The 20,201-nt window shown below is 41.4% G+C and overlaps 1 protein-coding gene across 1 annotated transcript; it reads right to left on the bottom strand.

Moving 5' to 3' along the window:
• Window positions 1-19,014: 19,014 nt before the first annotated feature.
• On the bottom strand, window positions 19,015-19,857 carry LOC124712182. Its single transcript, XM_047242477.1, has one exon. The coding sequence runs from the start codon at window positions 19,855-19,857 to the stop codon at window positions 19,015-19,017; it is 843 nt and encodes a 280-aa protein (XP_047098433.1).
• Window positions 19,858-20,201: the final 344 nt, after the last annotated feature.

The following is a 20,201-nucleotide window of genomic DNA, read 5'->3' as shown; positions in this document are numbered from 1 at the left end:
ACATTATGGTAAAAAGAAATAGTTTTAGACATTAAAACAGACATACTACCATATCAGATGCACTACCATATGCACATTTCAGCCATCTTTTGTAGACATTAAACCTTACACATTCACTCTCAGTGTTTTAACATAAATTACAAATGTTAATTTACAGTGATTATAATTTAGATTTAAATCTACAAATATTTAGTACTGCAAAACCATTTTTCAATAAGTTAAGTAATGTTTACATCACGAAGAACTTACAACTTTGAATACCAGTATTGATTTATGCATTTAGCTTACAGACATGTTTTAGTGTCATTTTAGAGCAAAATACATCAAGTTTTTTACCTTAAACTCAAACAGGTTCAATGTGACTTCCATTGGTTATGCAGCACACTTCCCATATTAAGAAAATGTTTTGCCGAACTCCTTTCAGCACATCATATGTGTCTTATTCAGGTGTGAGGCAGATTCAACCTCTGAGGTGTGGTACAGAATGGTATGAAAGGAAAAAATAAGGTGTCATGATAAACCTCCACGCATCAGATGTGACTTGTTCAATTGTGAGGTAGATTCAAGCTGTGAGCTGTGTTAGAGACTGGTACGGGTGGAAAAGACATGGTAAGTTTGCTAAATCTGCAAGAGAAAAGGTGAAGAGGTGTCTGGTCCAGTGCAAATGGGGGCTATTTAACTGGCGTATCTGAGACCATCCACTTACCTAGTAAACAGAAATTTAGGAAATCGCACAAGTTGGAGAAGTAGTGATACAGTGCTCCATTTTGTATTAACTGTTCTTTGTCATCAACATCAATTTCGGAATCAAAAAGTTATCCAGCATATCTAATACATTGTTAGGTTGATAGTTTTGTTTTGAAAAAAAGAAGATCCCTAAACTCAGCTCTTCCTGACTGTCAATTTTGGGCCATCACGTTAATGCTACAGTGATTTTAGCGGATTTTCACTTCCCCAAATCCTACAAATGTGTTCACTAACTATGCCACTTAAGTGACAGCTCGATTCATCGTTAAAAATTAAAAAATAATCTTTACAATGAAAGTTTTATTCTCATCTACACAAAAGTCCTTACGAGCAATCCCATCACACTTGCCCGCGAAAGGCAAAGGTCCCGAGTTCGAGTCTCGGTCGGGCACACAGTTTTAATCTGCCAGGAAGTTTCATATCAGTGCACACTCCGCTGCAGAGTGAAAATCTCATTCTGAATCCTATCACAGTCTTTTAGTTCTTGCACCGATGCTAACTTGCATGAATCGAAATACAACTGTTTTCTTGACAAACGCCATACAGTCATTTTTGGAACTCTCAGTGCTCAAGAAGCACACCGAGCCGATTTTGTAGGCCTGTTCACAAAGTTTCGTCTCACTTGCTCTTCGACATCATCAGTCGCAAGGGGATGACCTAAGCATTTGTTGTGTCTTACTGAAGATCCAGTTTCAATAAAACACTGTTACTCATGAATAATAAGCCTGCTGGGCAGATCTTTACCATACTCTGTATGAAAATCACGTTGCACAGTTGCCACAGACATCAACTCTTCGTACCAAAACACACACCTATCACTCTTAGGACCAGTAAAAGCAGCCATCTTTGCTGCAACTGCTGCTAGTACTTCTGGAGGCGTTATTCTGTACTATCGTGCCAAGTGAGACAAAATTTTATCAATTTTCATTCAAGACGACACCAACGCTAAGTAATGTAGGTCGTATGCATAAGTTTGTACGTATTTTCAAAGTTGTGGCGTTCTTTTTCTTAATTCAAAGCTTTTATTGATACTAAACTGAATGACTGATATTGAATTCATTTGTTACATAAGTCCAAGATTCCAGGTTCGAATTCTGGTTCAGCCCACAGTTTTAATCTGTTAAGAAGTTTCACAGCTAAAGTTCTTTTTGGAAACAATCCCCTAAACTGTGGCTGACCCATGTGTTCACAGTATACTTTCTTCCAGGTATACAGGAGAACTTGAGCGAAGTTTGGAAGATAGAAGATGAGGGATAGGTAGGCGTAAAGTGGTGAGCGCTTATTGTCAGTAGTCTTTAGATAGCTCAGATAGTAGAACACTTGTGCACAAAATGCAAAGACCCCAGGTTTGAGTCCCAGTCTGGAACACAGTCATTTTCAGATCAGTGCACACTCTACTGCACAGGGAAAATTCGTTTCTAATACTGATAGGGTCAACTCCATAAAAAGTTATATAAATTTCATCAATATATAAAAACCTCCTCAGTGTCACTTTTGTCAAGATCTAAAACAATATTCTCAAATTTTGACCTTTAAACCTGATTATTTTTGTTCGGTGAAAATACAAATATCAACTATGTAATATTTTGTGTGGCCTTTCTAGTCTTTTAACAAAACAATCAGTCTAGATAGCAAATGGTGTTTATATTTCTCGTGACCGGTTTCAGACAAGTATGTTACACAGAAATTGATAAAGTAAGCTGGGAATAATACGGCTATTCACATTACTCAACATTAAGTAGACAACGTAGCTACAATATAAAAATACAACATGCCTATAGCCATTGGAAAAGCGTGAAGCCGATGTGTGGAGTCATTGTACATGCTAAGAGGCACCTGTAATCAACTGCTAGCTAGCACAGCGATGCCATGCGTTATAAAGAGAGAGCTCCACCCATTCTTTCACGTCCGATCAGTTCAACCACTAACAATTTAAAGACACACAAAACAGCGTGCGTATAATCAGGAAAATCTCATGTGATATATGTATACAATTACAACATTAGTTATAACTGACAAATATATTGTAAGTATATTTAAAATAACCGAAAAAGAGATTAAATGTTACAGAAGCCATAAGTAGCAGCTCAAACATTATAAACTCATCTGTGCACAGTAGATGAAAGTATTAGATCGTGCATATCTGCCAAATTTCATGGCATAGGCAACGCCGACGTCAATGCAAAGATGTTTAGAGTAGACTACCATGGGAAAGAAGATTCATAGGTCCACCATCATAGCCATAGCACGCGTAAACTGACAGCCAATAAAATGTAGTGTGTTCCACTGCATGCTCAGCCTACTGTTATAAAACATTAGCATGCAAATAACAAAGACAAATTATTTACAAACAAAGATCGATATTTAAATTGTAGCAACTCTGTACTGTATATCAGTCGATGACAGGTGCCTCTTAGGATGTAAAATGGCTTTGTGCAGTGGCTCCACGTATCGTCAGAGGATATATACAGACTGTATTTTTATATTTAACTGTGTTGTTTACCTAATATTGTATAAATTTAATAGCTGCATTATTCCTGTCCTATTTTTTTAATTACAGATATATATATATATATATATATATATATATATATATATATATATATATATATATATATATATTGCTTTGAAGATCGTCTGTCATAAGTGAAACCAGTTACCAGAAAAAGAAACACCACTTGTAACATACATTGATTATTTCTGCTAAGATACTGTAAAAGATCTCTATTGTTCCAGGTTTAACTTCTAAAACTATTGGTCTGTTGTTTAGTCAGGCACTTGGAACCCTTAAGGAATGTAGAGAGGTCTGGACGAATTTGATGAAACAACATATGAAACTTAATTTTGGGAAACGACAGCAAGCATTTCATGTCATTCATAAATAAGCAAAACTTTATTTTAAGGCTGATTCACGTGCTGCCAGTTTTGTTCAACAGAAGAGCAGTCTTTAACGAATTAAGGCCGAAGTTAGAGAGGCACACACATTAAAGGAACACCTGAACAAGGAAATGAATATAATTCTGAGCGATTAATTTTTACATATGGTTTTCTCCATCATCCTCAGTTACATAGATGATAAGATAAATGGGTTACAGGCTTTCATAAAAAATAGGCATTTGAAAAATTATTTGAATGATTAATAATAAGTGAAAACACAGGATAGCATCATAATATGACCCATAATCTTCTCCCGCCTGTTGGCTGATACAAAACGCACAGTTGCTGCCTCAGTTTTGGCTGAGTGCACAAAGAGTGGTGAACTTCACGGAAACCCAATTCAGAAAGGTCTGACTAATTGCTTGTTTTTGTTACATTGTGGCAAAAGATCGCTGTCGTGCCAATTGTGGCTCTCGTCATTTGTAAGGCAACTTCTTTAGAAATATCTCATGTTAAACCTTAAATTGAGAAAAATCAAATTTTCGAAGATCATCAACTCCTTCATTTATACAGCAAAATTGATAAAATTTTTCTATTTGGTTTCAGATTGTCTCGAATAACTGATATCTGAAGAACTTGTAATAGCCTAAGAGAAATAGACTGTAAATATAGAAAGATAGAATTCCTAACTTCAACAGTAGGATATCTGAGGGAACTATGCTTAGTGACCAGTTTATTTTAATGATAACTGGAGCCATATGAACAATTTGGGCAGTCAGCGTTTGTTAAGGTGGTTTGTCACATGGTAAAACTGAATCCCTACGATATAATGCTGCCACATTATACGGCCTTTGAAGAAAGGAAGGAAATGTAGTGCCTAACAACTCATCGATGACCTCACCGTTACAGCTGTACCCCAACTTGGAAAAGAATCAGGAAGATAATAGTCTCGCTCCCTTTAGAAGAAATCGTCTAGGCAATCAATATAAGTTATTTGATAGGCCGGACTGTTTTACCCACTTTTCATTAATACTGTTCAGTTGCCTAAGTGACTATGTCCGCTCACTCACTGCTTGTGAGGAAACGTTGTATATAGAGACGATAGACAAACTGATAACTATACATATGAGGAGTATGACTAACACACAACTGCGATTTCATCTTTAATGTTGCATTTTAAATTTTAACTGTTATCTGCTGTAGTATGTAGTTATTTACGTTGGCCTTTATGTTCTACTTGAGTTGTATTTTCCATTTAACCCAAAGTTACAACTTTTTTACATTTAGTGGTAGCATTTGTGACAGCCAGATGACCTAGCAATGCGATAACATGTAACTGTTATCATGGCTGACATGCACATAAACCATTTGAAGCAAAACTTCTTCTACAGCCAAGACCCCAATCAAAAAGGAAACTATACTTTGTAAGCGATGTGTACGTACCATAACGTTCCATTTGCAATGGAACATAAACAAAAGTATCAGTTATCTGCACCTGAATATCACAAGACACCATATTACACAGAAATGCAAAATTTATAGGAAAAATACAATGATGATGATCATTATCCCTGCAGCTTCATGTCACACATACATTAACATCCTGGCAGCATATAGGTGCGTGCCCGTGAACCAAGAAAACATGCAAAGGGAAATAAACTTAGTGAAATACATTGCAGCTGTCAATAACTACACTGTTTCTATAGTTGACTCAGTACTATGCCAAGTAAAGAAAGATGCAAATACAAACCACTCCACAGAAGTAACAGATAAATACAAACGCATATATAACATATCATACATTGACGATATATCACAAAATATTGTAAATACCTTAAAAACCACGGGGTAAAGGTTGAATTCTCCAAGCACAATCATCAACAATAGAAACTCATAAATAATATAAAATGTAGGACGTGACCAACATTGAAGCTCTGACATATACAAAACAGCACACAAGAAATGTTTTCAGTAACAAATAGGACAAACAGGACGAGGTTTCCACACCAGCTATACAGAGGACATTAAATCCCCACATATACAACATAGCAATATAAAGGAAGGAAATGTAGTGCCTAACAACTCATCGATGACCTCACCGTTACAGCTGTACCCCAACTTGGAAGGCTTAATGTCGAAACTTGATGTGGCATGGACTCAACAAGCGGTTCGAAATTCCCTCCAGAAATACTGAGCCATGCTGCCTCTGTAGCTCCCATAACTGCGAAAGTGTCATCGGCACGAGGTTTTGTGCAGTAACTGAACTCTCGATTATGTCTCATAAATGTTAAATGGAATTTTTGTCGGGTGATCTGGGTGGCCAAATCATTCGCTCGAACTGTCCAAAATGTTCTTCAAACCAATCACGAATAATTGTGGTCCGATGAGACGGTGCAATGCCATCCATAAAAATTCCGTCGTTGTTTGGGAAAACGATCTCCATTAATGGCTACAAATCATCTCGAAGTAGCCGAATATAACTACTTCCAGTCAATGGTAGGTTCAGGTGGATCTGAGGACACAGTCCAATCCATGTAAACACAGCTCACAACATTATGGAGCCACCAGCACCTTACACAGTGTGTTGTCGCCAAACTGGGCCTTGGCTTGCGGGTCTGCGCCACACTTAAATCCTACCATCAGCTCTTAGGAACTGAAATCGGGACTCAGCTGACCAGGCCACGGTTTTCCAGTCGCCTAAGGTCTAACGGATATCTTCATGAGTCCAGGAGAAGCGCTGTAGGCAATTTTGTCCTGTTAGCAAAGGCAATTGTGTTGGTCGTCTGCTGCCATAGTCCATTAACGACACATTTCGTCGCACTGTGCTAACGGATACGTTCGTCGTTTATCCCACATTGATATCTACGATTATGTCAGGTATTGTTGCTTGCCTGTTAGCGCACAGCTGCACAAAAACGGCGCTGCTCTCGTTCGTTAAGTGACAGTTAATGCCTAAAATTTTGTATTCTCGGCACACTCTTGAGCCTGTGGATCTCGGAAAATTGCATTCACTAACGGTTTCCAAAATGGAAAGTCCCATACGTCTAGCTCCAACTACCATACCATATTCAAAGTCTGCTAATCGCCTTCATGAGACGCTAATAATGTTGGAAATCTTGTCACATAATCACCTGAGTCCAAATGATAGCTCTTCCAGTGCACTACACTTTTATCCGTTGCGCATGCAATGCTACCGTCATCTTTACATCTGCATATCGTTATCCCAAGACTTTTGTCACCTCAGTATAATACTGATCATCATACACTCCGGCGTGGATGCATGCAACTGGTCCTTCATGTCCCAGTTAAAGGCACTGGGATGCAGTTGACGCTGATCTATCGGGATGCAGTTGGCGCTGATCTATCGGGAACAGATCTGGGGATCCTCTTGCCATTTGAGCCCCTCAACGTCACGCTGACAGTTTATACAGATGCGTAAAATATGCTGATGAACATTATCCTGTTGAAAAATGGCACCACGATACAATTGAGTAAGGGATAACGCAGGAGCACGGAGCATGAGGGTGACACACTGTTGTACCACGACAGCTTCCTTAGTCGCCACCAGGTGTGACCTGAAGTCACACTCAACGTCTTCTCGCATCGCGATGCCAGGAGTAACACAGCTGTGCCTCTCCAAAACGTTGGGACGTATACCATGGTTGCCACCATATTCGCCGATGATTGTCGCAGGGATAGCGCAAAACTACGACTCGTCGCTGAGCACAATACGACACCAACCATCAGCAGCACAAGCTTCACGGTCACGACAACATCTCAAACGCAGCTGTCTCTGTTGCCTTAGTTAACGGGAGCCTTGGCATGGGACGGTATTTCCCGAGTCAACTGTTGTTAGTCTCCGAACAATGGCGCGGGATGGCACAGAACGTTGTAGGGAGACCATTTTGATCTTTTCCGATGGCAAGAGCAAATGTAAAGGGATGACGATATGGCTGGTGCACAATATGGCGCTCCTCCTTTTCGGTGGTCACTCGTTATCGAACGATAGTTTGACGACAAGTATATTTCGGTATTCTCACAAGCTGTGACATTGTCGCGAATAAAACAGTGACCCGTATATAAAATAAGTTTCCATTAATTTACGTCTATGGTAACAAACTTTTTGTTAACACGTTACCGATTTCTGTCTATAATGACCATCATCAGATCTGTTTTATAAAAAACAAAGTCCTAATGTACTGCAGCCATAGTGGCATCGTCAAATGTTAAATGCAAATTCAGCACCAGCATCGTCAAATATACAGGGTGATTCAAAAAGAATACCACAACTTTAGGAATTTAAAACTCTGCAACGACAAAAGGCAGAGCTAAGCACTATCTGTCGGCGAATTAAGGGAGCTATAAAGTTTCATTTAGTTGTACATTTGTTCGCTTGAGGCGCTGTTGACTAGGCGTCAGCGTCAGTTGATGCTAAGATGGCGACCGCTCAACAGAAAGCTTTTTGTGTTATTGAGTACGGCAGAAGTGAATCGACGACAGTTGTTCAGCGTGCATTTCGAACGAAGTATGGTGTTAAACCTCCTGATAGGTGGTGTATTAAACGTTGGTATAAACGTTGGTATAAACAGTTTACAGAGAATGGGTGTTTGCGCAAAGGGAAAAGTTCTGGACGGCCGAGAACGAGTATCTGGAGATGTTAGAGAATTGGCTGTTCCCTCAGCTCGAACAAGAAGCACAACAATTCATATTTCAGCAGGATGGAGCGCCACCACACTGGCACTTATCTGTCCGTAACTACCTGAACGTCAACTACCCGAGGCGATGGATCGGCCGCCAGGCAGCCCGTGTCAGAGCACTTCATCACTGGCCTCCAAGAAGCCCTGATCTTACCCCCTGCGATTTTTTCTTATGGGGGTATGTTAAGGATATGGTGTTTCGGCCACCTCTCCCAGCCACCATTGATGATTTGAAACGAGAAATAACAGCAGCTATCCAAACTGTTACGCCTGATATGCTACAGAGAGTGTGGAACGAGTTGGAGTATCGGCTTGATATTGCTTAAGTGTCTGGAGGGGGCCATATTGAACATCTCTGAGCTTGTTTTTGAGTGAAAAAAAACCTTTTTAAATACTCTTTGCAATGATGTATAACAGAAGGTTATATTATGTTTCTTTCATTAAATACACATTTTTAAAGTTGTGGTATTCTTTTTGAATCACCCTGTATGTAAATAACATCATACGCACGAGTCATGTTGTCAGTAGCACTACTGACTTCATTTTTTATAAAACAGATCTGATGATGGTCATTATAGACGGAAACCCGTAATTTGTTAGCAAAAAGTTTGTGACCATAGACGTAAATTAAAGAAAACTTATTTCGGTATTCGTTTTCGCAATTTTCTATGTTATTAGTTAGCGATACGTTTCTGACAACGTATTTATATGTGGTGCAGCAGCGACGTAATCATACACCGAAACTATAAAGAGGTGGGTCATGTGACCTTCAACAGGCTATCTCCGTGGATCCAACATTCTCTGTCAGGACACTCCACATGCTTGAGGTCTAGGTGCCGTTCAGTTGACGGCAGATGTGAAAGCCATTATTTAAACAAAGAGGTATAACGTTTAACACTGACTCTCCATCGGGTGAGAATTCATCCTGTAAATAAGTGCTAGTTCACAGCTGGCTTTCATCACTGGTTGAATAGTTCTGTCTCCTACATAAAACAATTAGATTGAGAATTATTTTATACTGTCGGCGTTGAAAGCTCGAAGGTAACATATTCGGAAATATGCTGAAAATAGAAAGCTGTTTCCGATTATTTATTTCAGCCATAGTTGTAATTCAACATAGGCAATTACCGGTTTCGGTCTTTATAGGTGATTTTCAAGCTTTGTTAGATTTTATTTTGTGTTCATTTCAGTGAGAGTACTTGATGAACCATTACTATATGGAAAACACACTTATTTATTACTTGTTTAACTAATCAATTAGTGAAATACTAATAAATAAGAGTCTCTTTTCACGTTAGTTACAGTGTAAGCGCCAACTAGGTCTTCAATATACTGGGTGATCAAAAAGTCAGTATAAATTTGAAAACTGAATAAATCACGGAAGAATTTAGATAGAGAGGTATAAATTGACACACATGCTTGGAATGACATGGGGTTTCATTAGAACAAAAAAAAAAGTTCACAAAATGTCCAACAGATGGAGCTTCATCTGATAAGAATAGCAATAATTAGCATAACAAAGTAAGACAAAGCAAAGATGATGTTCTTTACAGGAAATGCTCAATATGTCCACCATCATGCCTCAACAATAACTGTAGTCGAGGAATAATGTTGTGAACATCACTTTAAAGCATGTCCGGAGTTGTGGTGAGGCATTGGCGTCGGATGATGTCTTTCAGCATCCCTAGAGATGTCGGTCGATCACAATACACTTGCGACATCAGGTAACCCCAAAGCCAATAATCGCACGGACTGAGAGGTCTGGGGACCTGGGAGGCCAAGCATGACGAAAGTGGCGGCTGAGCATACGATCATCGCCAAACGACGCGCGCGAGAGATCTTTCACGCGTTTAGCAATATGGGGTGGAGCGCCATCCTGCATAAGCATCGTACGTTCCAGCAGGTGTTTATCAGCCAGGCTTGGGATGATGCGCTTCTGTAACATATCGGCATACCTCTCACCCATCACGGTAGAAGTTACGCTTTGCTGTCCAGCGCCATCTATCGGACGTTTTGTGAACAACTTTGTTTTTTTTTTTGGTTCTAATAAAACCCCATGTCATTCCAATCATGTGTGTCAGTTTTTACCTCTCTATCTACATTATTCCATGGTTTATTAAGTTTTCGAATTTATACTGACTTTTTGATCATCCAGTATTTAGCTTTGAAACGCAGTGAAGAAGTAACCATCATGAAACACTTCAAGTATAACGCAATTTTTATGTAACTGTTATCTTTAGATTCAAAACTTTCTAAACTGAAAACCGATAAAATGCAAAATTACCTTAAAGCCGTTGGTTTTACTTTGTCGTTAGAATCGGTGTTTTCACATAAATTCATCGTGTTATTCCTCAAACAAAACTTACATGCCTCTGCTTATAAAGAGTGTGAGACGGTGCTTTTCATTGAAAGGTGCACAAATTAAAATTTTCTCTTGTTACCGCAGGAATTGAATGTGGGACCATTGAATGCATTCGGCTATATAAGTCTAAGCGATTTGTTCGCTAACGATTTCTATGTTTCTACAGCAGTGTTGTCAGAGTTGTTTAACAGTATATTGGAATTCTGCGAGATATTACACGTTATTTTGTACTGAGTTGTAACGACGAATTAAACCCATCATAGCAAAAAGGACTATCGTTATGAATCACAGATCTTGCTGTACGGTGTGGCTAGCGAACCTCAACGATACAGGTAGCCGCACTGCAGCTGCAAAAAACGTTGGAGAAGTATTTATGGAGAAACCAAATCAACGTGTGGTTCCTGAAGAAGGTCAGCAACCTTTCCAGTAGTAGCACCTGTAATAGTCTCGATTTCTGCTTCAAGTGGACTTCCAACATTAGACAATATGGTCTTGATGTGTAGGGACTACGGACGGCTGAAAGCAAGAGGAAATTACAGCCAAAATACTTCCCGAGGACACGGGGATCGTTTTGGAATTTATTGATAAACACCGACATCCTCTACTCTACAGTACTCCAACACTTAATAAATCCCACTATTCGGGTCTTCGGGAGCGGACTACACAGGAGGATTTCGTCATCAGGAGAAACAAAACTATCGTACAACGGGTCGGAACGTGCTATGTTATACACATCAAAAAAAGAACTCTTGAAGACAGACGTTGACTGTGAATATTGTATCACAGACAGAGTCCTCTTGACTGTTCAGAGATCTCACTAAACCCGTCCAAAGATGTAAACAACCATGAATGAGCAGCGCTTATTAGACGGAGGGGGTCCGACAGCTGAACAGTTCCATCATTCCACCAGGAAGGAGGTACACGGCTCGTGTTGTTTGTAGTTCAACCGTGTCTAGACGGTCAATACCGCTGTTTGATCGCGTCCACATTGTTACTTTGTGCCAGGAATGGCTATGAACAAGAGAACTGTCCAGGCGTCTCGGAGTGAACCAAAGTGATGTTGTTCGGACATGGACGAGACACAGAGAGTCAGGAACTGTCGATGACATGCTTCGCCCACGCCGCCCAAAGGCAATTGCTGCAGTGGATGATCGCTACCTTCGGATTATGGCTCGGAGGAACCCTGACAGCAACCCCACCATGTTGAATAATGTTTTTCGTGCAGCCACAGGATGTCGTGTTGCAGCCCAAATTGTGTGCAATAAGCTGCATGATGCGCAACTTCACTGCCGACGTCCATGGCGAGGTCCATCTTTGCAACCACGACACCATGCAGCGCGATACAGATGGGCCAACAACATGCCGAATGGATCGCTCAGTATTGGCATCACGTTCTCTTAACCGATGAGTGTCGCATATGCCTTCAACCAGACAATCGTCGGAGATATGTCTGGAGGCAACCCAGTCAGGCTGAACGCCTTAGGCACATTGTTCAGCGAGTGCAGCAAGGTGTTTCGGGGTGGCATTACGTGGGGCCGACGTACTCCGCTGGTGGTCATGGAAGGCACCGTAAGGGCTGTACGATAAGTGAATGCCATCCTCCGACCGACAGTGGAACCACATCGGCAGCATATTGGCGAGGCATTCGTTTTCACGGACGACAATTCGCGCGCCCCCATGGTGCACATCTTGTGAATGGCTTCGTTCAGGATAACTACATCGCTTCACTGGAGTGCCCATTATGTTCTCGAGACAAGAACCGTACCGAATATGGCTGGGACAGATTGAAAAGAGCTGTTTATGGATGACGTGACCCACCAACCACTCTGAGGAATCTACGCCGAATCGCCGTTGAGGAGTGGGACAATCTGGACCAACAGTGCCTTGATGAACTTGTGGATTGTATGCCACGACGAATACAGGCATGCATCAATGCAAGAGGACGTGCTAATGGATATCAGAGGTACCGGTGTGTACAGCAATCTGGACCATCATCTCTGAAGATCTCGCTGTATTTTGGTACAACATGCAATGTGTGGTTTTCATGAGCAATAAAAAGGGCGGAAATTATGTTTATGTTGATCTCTATTCCAGTTTTCTGTACAGGTTCCGGATATCTCGGAACCGAGGTCACGCAAAACTTTTATTGGTGTGTGTATATCCACCAACCGGAGAGTCGGGTTAGAGAAATTAAAAAGGGAAATATATAAGCCGAAGTTAGGTTTAGTGTTAACTAGTGGACGACACTGCCTGGGAGGACAGGACTGCTGATCAGGTGAGTACAGAAACATTAACAAAAAATCAAGTAGGAATAGTGCATAAGACGGGATAATAATGGGCAAGAAAATGGGAATGTAGCTGAGCTACTATGAGCAGCTCAGTGAACGCATTGTGGTATAACAGTTCATTGGACGGTCATCCACAGGCAATGCAGCAGCCAGGAAACACAAAGCCAACCCCAGTAACAGTAGTAAAAGTTCGTGTGCCTATTAACTCCGTAGATGACGAATGGGTAAAATAATATATGAGGCAGTTCTGATCTTCAAGTGAGACGAAAGTTTAATTGTTCTGACGGACTTGAATTCGATGGTAGGTAGATGAGAATGTGGAACATCGACTTGGAGAAAAAAATTAAACGAGAAATCGCCCAGTAGAAATTTACACACAACATAATCATGTTAGGAGGTTGTATACGTGGAAGAGATCTACAGACACCGAATGGTTTTCAGATAGAGTACATTCTACACTGAAGCGCCAAAGAAACTAATATAGGCATGCGTTCTCAAATACAGAGACATGTAAACAGGCAGAATACGTCACTGTGGTCGGCAACGCCTATATAAGACAACAAGTGTCTGGGGCAGTTTTTAGATCGGTTACTGCTGCTACAATGGCAGGTTATCAAGATTAAAGTATGTTCGAACGTAGTGTTATAGTCGGCGCACGAGCGAACTGACACAGCATTTCCGAGGTAGCGATGAAGTAGGCACTTTCCCACACGACAATTTCACGAGTGTACCGTGAATATCAGGAATCCGGTAAAACATCAAATCTCCGACATCGCTGCGGCCGAAGAAAGATCCTACGAGAACGGGACCAACGACAACTGAAGAGAATCATACAACGTGACGGAAGTGCGCAACTCTTCCGCAAATTGATGAATATTTCAATGCTGGACGATAAACAAGTATCAGCGTGCGAACCATTCAGCGAAACATCATCGAAATGGTTTCAAATGGTATCGATCAGATGGACTTGTACGGGTATGGTGACAACCTCTTGAAACCATGGATCCTGCATGTCAGAAGGGGACTGTTCATGCTGGTGGAGGCTCTATAAGGATGTGGGGCGTGTGCAGTTTGAGTGATATGGGACCTCTGATTCATCTAGATACGACTCTGACAAGTGACACGTACGTAAGCATCCTGTCTGATCACCTGCATCCATTCATGCCCATTGTGTATTTCGACGGACTTGGGCAATACCAGCAGGACAATGCAACACCCAAAATGTCCATAATTGCTACAGAGTGGCTCTGGGCACTCTTCTACTAAGATGGTGATATTAAACTGCACAACTCTTAAAGGCGCATATTTGAACGCTACCTACAATTTATTGGTTATGAACTTGCAGAGTGAAACTGAAGTGACTGCACTGAGGTAGGAAATTAAAGTCAAGTTTCAAGAGCCAGAAGTTGTCGAGAGTTTGAAAGAGAGGGACGAAAACGTTTGACTGAAACAGGGGAAAAGATTACAGTAAAAAAGAATGCGTAGCTTTCAGAAATGAAACAGTGAAAGCAGCGGAGGATCAAATGGGCAGGAAGACAAGCCCCAATATAGCTTCATGTATAAGATAAGAGATAATGAATTCAATTTTACGAAAGATAAGAAAATAAAAATTCAGGAATTGAAGTTGGCAGAAGGAATGCAGACGTCCAAAAACTGAGACTGACAGAAAGTGCAAAATGAGTAAGTATAAATGGCCAGCGAACACACTCAAAGTTGTAAATGCATACGTGAGAAATGTTACGACAAAAGGTAAGCATCTACACGAAAACTAAGAACTCGTACGGTAATCTAGTTTTAAGAAACGAAGAGAAGTATCTGAGGTGGAAATAAAACGTAGAAGTGCCATACGAAGGAATCTATGCGACAATATGAAAAGGGAAGTGGTAGTAGATGAAGATAAGATAGGGGATATGATACTGCGACAAGAATTTGGCAGAACACCCAAGTACCCAAGTTGAAACAAGGTATCTGGAATAGACCCAGTTCCCTCAAAACTACCGATATACTTGGGAGAACATTCAGTGAAAAGCTTCTCTGCCTTTTATGCCAGATATACATATAAGGCAGACGACATTCCCTTAGACATTACGCAGTATTTAATAGCTTCAGTGCCAGTATCAAACTCTGACAGGTATATTACAGGACCCTCAGCCTTAATAATTGGTGGTTGCAAAACACTCACACAAATTATTTACAAGCTAATGGAGAAACTCGTAGAATCCAGCCTCACTGAACATCAGTTTGGGTTTCTGAAATATGTAGGTGCACATGAGGCAATGCTGACGGTATAAGTTGCCTTAGGAAATAGAATGAAGGAAATTTAATGTATGTCCTTTGTAGAGCCAGAGAAAGCTTTGGTAATATCGACTGGAACGCGGTCTTTGAGATTATAGAAACAGCAGTGATAAAACATTGGGAGCGAAAAGTTATCTCATATAGATACCAGGCTGCAGTTGTAAGAGCTGAAAGACATTTAAATGAAACAGTTGTGGACAAGGAAGTGAGATGCTATTCAGTTTATACATTGCGTAAGCATCAAAGGGAATTAAGCAGAAATCTGAAAGGGAACTGAAGTCCAGGATAGGAAATAAATACACCGAAGTTTGCTGATGATATTATAATTCTGTCAGAGACGGATAAGTACGCTCTAGGATGGAAATCGACAGGTGTGATGTACATGCATAGACAAACAAGTTATTACAATTTCAGAAAAAGTGGATGGTTTATTGAAGAGAAAGAGCTTTACAAATCGAGCAAGTCAATAATGCATTAGTTCACCTCTAGCTCTTACGCAAGCAGTTATATGGCCTGGCGTTGACTGATAGAGTTGTTGGATGTCATCCTGAGGGATATCTTCCAAAATTCTGTCCAACCGCACGTTAGATTGTCAAAATGCTGGGATCGTTGGCGAGCCCTGCACATGACCCTCCAAACGACCTCAGCTGAGAAGAGATCCGGTTGTGACTTGCACGAAAACAAGCATAAAAACTCTCACCTTGTGCGGGTGGGCATTGTCTTGCTGAAATGTAAGCCTGGGAGGGACTGCCATAAAGCACAACAAAACGGGATGTAGAATACCGCCAGAGCATGGCTGTGCTGCAAGGCTGCCGCGAATGACAACCAAAGGAGTCCTACTACAGTGGTCCAGAGTAAAGTTGGTATCCCACTGCTGTTGGAGGCGTCTCCAGACACGTCTTTGGCCTGTAGTCTCATTGAATGGACTAGAATTGTCTCCAGTGATAACGCTTCGAAATGAGCCCCGATGATCAGTGAAGACATACTCCAAGATAGTGGTTGGATATCAACCCGACACTCTCCAACCATACGATCCAACAGCCGGGAATAATGGTCTGAGGTGCCATTTCTTTTCATAGTAGGACCCCTTTGGTTAACATCCTCGGCATTCTGACAGCGCAGCGGTTCGTCGACGATATTCTACGCCCCACTTTGTTGTCCTTCTTGAAAAGCTATCCTGGGCATACATTTCAGTAAGATAATCCTCACTTTCACAGGGAGAGAGATTCTACTGCTTGTCTTCCTGCTTGTCAAAGTCTGCTTTGGCCAGTAAGGTCGCTGTATCTCTCCCCAGTTGAGAACTTTTGGGCAATTACGGGGATGCTCCTCCAACCAGTTTAAAGAAATTTGCATTTTCACGAGCTAAGGCAACAATTGGTCGGAATTTGACAGGAGTAGGGTCTAACAATACTTGCCAAACCAAATAACTGCTTGCATATGAGCCAGAGGTGGACCAATGCGTTACCGACTTGCTCTATTTGTGAAGCTCTTTCTCTTGAATAAATTATCCAATTTTTCTGCAATTGTAAACATTCGTTTGCCTGTACATATACATCACATCTACCGTTTTCAGGCCCAGGGGATAATTTTTAGGTGGTTCGTTGGTGCTTTATTTTCTTAATGTGTGTGTGAGGGAAGATTAGGTGAATGGAACAGACAGTTATAAAATGAACATCATACAAGTAAAACGTGGGTAAAGGATTGTAGTAGTATTAAATCAGATGATGCTAAGGTAATTAGAGTAGGGAATGAGACTCTGAAAGTAGTAGAAGAATTTTGCTATTTGGGCAGCAAAATAACTGCTGGAGGCCAAAGAAGATATAAAATTTACAAAGGTTGTGACAAGAACAGTGTTCCCGAGAAAGATAAATTCGATAACATCAAATATAAATGTAAGTGTTTGAAGATTTTTTAAGACATTTGTCTGACTTAAGCCTTGCACGGAGATCAAAATTGGACGATAAACATTCCATGCCAGAAGAGAAAAAATTGGTTCAAATGGCTCTGAGTACTACGGGACTTAACTTCTGAGGTCATCAGTCCCCTAGAACTTAGATCTACTTAAATCTAACTAAACTAATGACAGCACACTTATCCATGCCCGAGGCGGGATTCGAACCTTCGACCGTAGCGGTCGCTAGGTTCCAGACTGTAGCGCCCACAACCGCTCGGCCACTCCGGCCGACGCCAGAAGAGAATAGAAGCTTTTGTACTATGGTACTACAGAGGAATGCTGAAGTTTAGATCGGATAACTAACTGGAATTATTGTATCAAACTGAGGGAGAACGAAATTTGTAACACAATTTGACTAAAAGAAGTGATCAGTTGATAGGACACGTTTTGGGGAATCAAGAATCCGTCACTTTGGTAACGGAAAAAAGACTGTATGTGGGGCAAGTGAGGATTAAAAACTGTAGAATGAGATTATGTCGTGACTTCAGTCAGCAAGTTCAGTTGGTCGTAGTTGGGAATAGCTATGCAGAGAAGAAGAGGTTTTGCACTGGTCAACATCAAAAGCCTAGCGTGTCCTACCACCAGCTTCACATACCACCTTCAACGATAGTCCTTCCCTCACTCCCCTCACTCCTACCACGCCCTGTCCCCCAAAAACATGCGTAAAGGGCCGTATATCCAATCCAAAATGAGAAATTTTATCCATCGAACAACAGATGTGATTAAGCAGCTGATGTACATCCATGGCAAAGTACGCAGATGGTTTGCCATCAAAACATGTGTACGGTGTGTGTGCATCCAGATACCGAGACCAGGTTAGCATCGTTTTCTTAACGAAACTCTTGAGGGTAAATTTCCGTTTACCTACACTTACCACCTCCCTCCTCTCCATCATATGAAGAATGATTCCCGAGGTACCTTAATGTTATCTCTACCGCACATTTCTTATGTGTTTAAGCGTTCATTAGTACCACACAAGATACTTTGTAGTACACAATTCATTTAAGGCAACAATGTTGTTTGAGCTGCACAGAAGCTTCGCCGTAACCATGACGGTCTGTCATATCATAGTGAATCCCACAATATTTGTAGTCCAAGAAATCAGATGTACAAACCAACATCTTACCAAACACCAAACAAACTGACGAAAAGGAGGAAGGCACTAAGCCACTTTCGATAGGAAAGAAGATGGTACAGGGACGCCTGGCTATACTGATTTAAGGCTGGTATCATGATGATTTCTTTGAAAATACTGCAGTCAGTTTTCTGCACCATAGATCAGTAGTCCACACTTTTTCCCCATCTCTGATGACACTGTGCTGCTTTCCTTTCGTAACAGATATCATAGAATTAAGATTTGTCGTATTAGATATGTATCTTGCAAGTACTTTTGCAAGGACGTCTTTCTCAGAGTTGCCAAGCATCTTGTGGTTTGCTTCACTTAACTCTGAGCCTACATAACAGTTTAACTTTGTACGGCCTTGCACTGTTCTCCTCATGTATTTGAGTCAAACGACTAACACCGTCTGTTACTTACTCGTACTAATCTCATGATCAAGTGCATTTTTACCAAGGGTGAAGTGCGACTCTACAGTCATCGTCATTAGGTGTAAGTTACCGGTTGTGATAAGATCACGATTGATTTTACGACAACATTTTTCGGATAGCAGTTTCTCAGTTCTGATTGTTCATCACATTAGAAACTAGCAGATGCTAAATGTTAATGTAATGTACAGTACAGCAGTGCAGCAAGCATTTTATTGTGTGGCGCATCCAGCTTTGTGATAAAAGAAATCATTCAATTTGTCCTACATACCTGATGACTTTCTGGTGACTTTCAATGCACTGGCATAATTTTTCATACATTTCGTCACCGCAAGTATTCTCCGTCTGGCCTATCACGACATTGGCCCTTTTTACTATCCTTACTTCATTGTTCTCGGTTTTCAGATTGACAATGCGCAGTGTAAGAATTCGCATTTCCGCAGCCGTGAGGATCATGACAGTAACGAAGAGTAAGTCCACACCGTTGCTGAGCTGTGTTGCCCACGTCGCCAACATGCACTGCAAGGCGTACGACAGCTCGTAGTAGTTGGTGTTGTTGTCCCAGCCGTGCTGAACTAGCGGCAGGCGCCGTTGTTCTGGCTGCGTAATGATCGGCATGGGGAACCACACAGGGTACTGCGAGAACATTAGGAAGAGCAGTCCTATGGTCAGACGGGAGGCACGCCTCTGGCAGCCTCGCCGAATATCAGCCAAGGCAGGGTCTGCCGAACAGAATTCACTTTGCACAGACATCAGGGTCTCCACGCGTCGAGCCAGTGCGTTGTACTGTCGCCGATTGCGCATGAACAAGGCCATCTTGGCGGTGCCGCAGGCATTGGTGAAGGCGCTGATGAATACCAGCGTCGTCTCATCCATGTCTCCCCAGCTGAAGTAAAGGGACAGTGAACTCTCTATCGCGTTCCACACGCCCATTGTGAGGCAGAAAGCGTTGTACACGTCATAAATCCAGGAACCAGACAAAGGCCACGCACCAAAGAGCCACAGATGGCGGATGTTCAGTTTGAGGATCGACTGCCCACTGTCAGCCCAGGACAGTCGCATTTCAGTTTCCTCTGGTACTTCTCGCGCCATCTAGTTAGTCTAGAAGTGCCGCTGACTGGCGCTTCATTCGTAAGATAATTAAATTAGATGACAAACGACAGTTAGTCTGGGTCGTTCACCCTTTTTTTACATCCACTGAGATTCCAGCGACCATCTATATATAAATGAACGTAACTGCAGCAAATAACCGGCTTGATAATGGGTTGTCAGTAATAGAGTGATGGTGAGCATGGTAACTCATTATTTAGGGTCTTATACAGTTAACGAAGTCTGAGTTACGTAATGCAGGCAAAGTAACACGACACGGTAAATGAAAGATGCAAGTGGTTTGGTCGTTTTGCTCAGCATGACAGAAATTGATGGATCAGCCCAAT

This window comes from Schistocerca piceifrons, chromosome 8 (assembly GCF_021461385.2).
Source record: "Schistocerca piceifrons isolate TAMUIC-IGC-003096 chromosome 8, iqSchPice1.1, whole genome shotgun sequence".
In the NCBI taxonomy this organism is placed as follows: Eukaryota; Metazoa; Arthropoda; class Insecta; order Orthoptera; family Acrididae; genus Schistocerca; species Schistocerca piceifrons.
The sequence above is the reverse complement of the archived record's forward strand: the minus strand, read 5'-3'. Positions and strand labels throughout refer to the sequence as shown.

What these genes read in the sequence shown, in the direction of transcription:
- LOC124712182 (XM_047242477.1), bottom strand. Translation starts at nt 19,857, where the DNA reads ATGGCGCGAGAAGTACCAGAGGAAACTGAAATGCGACTGTCCTGGGCT.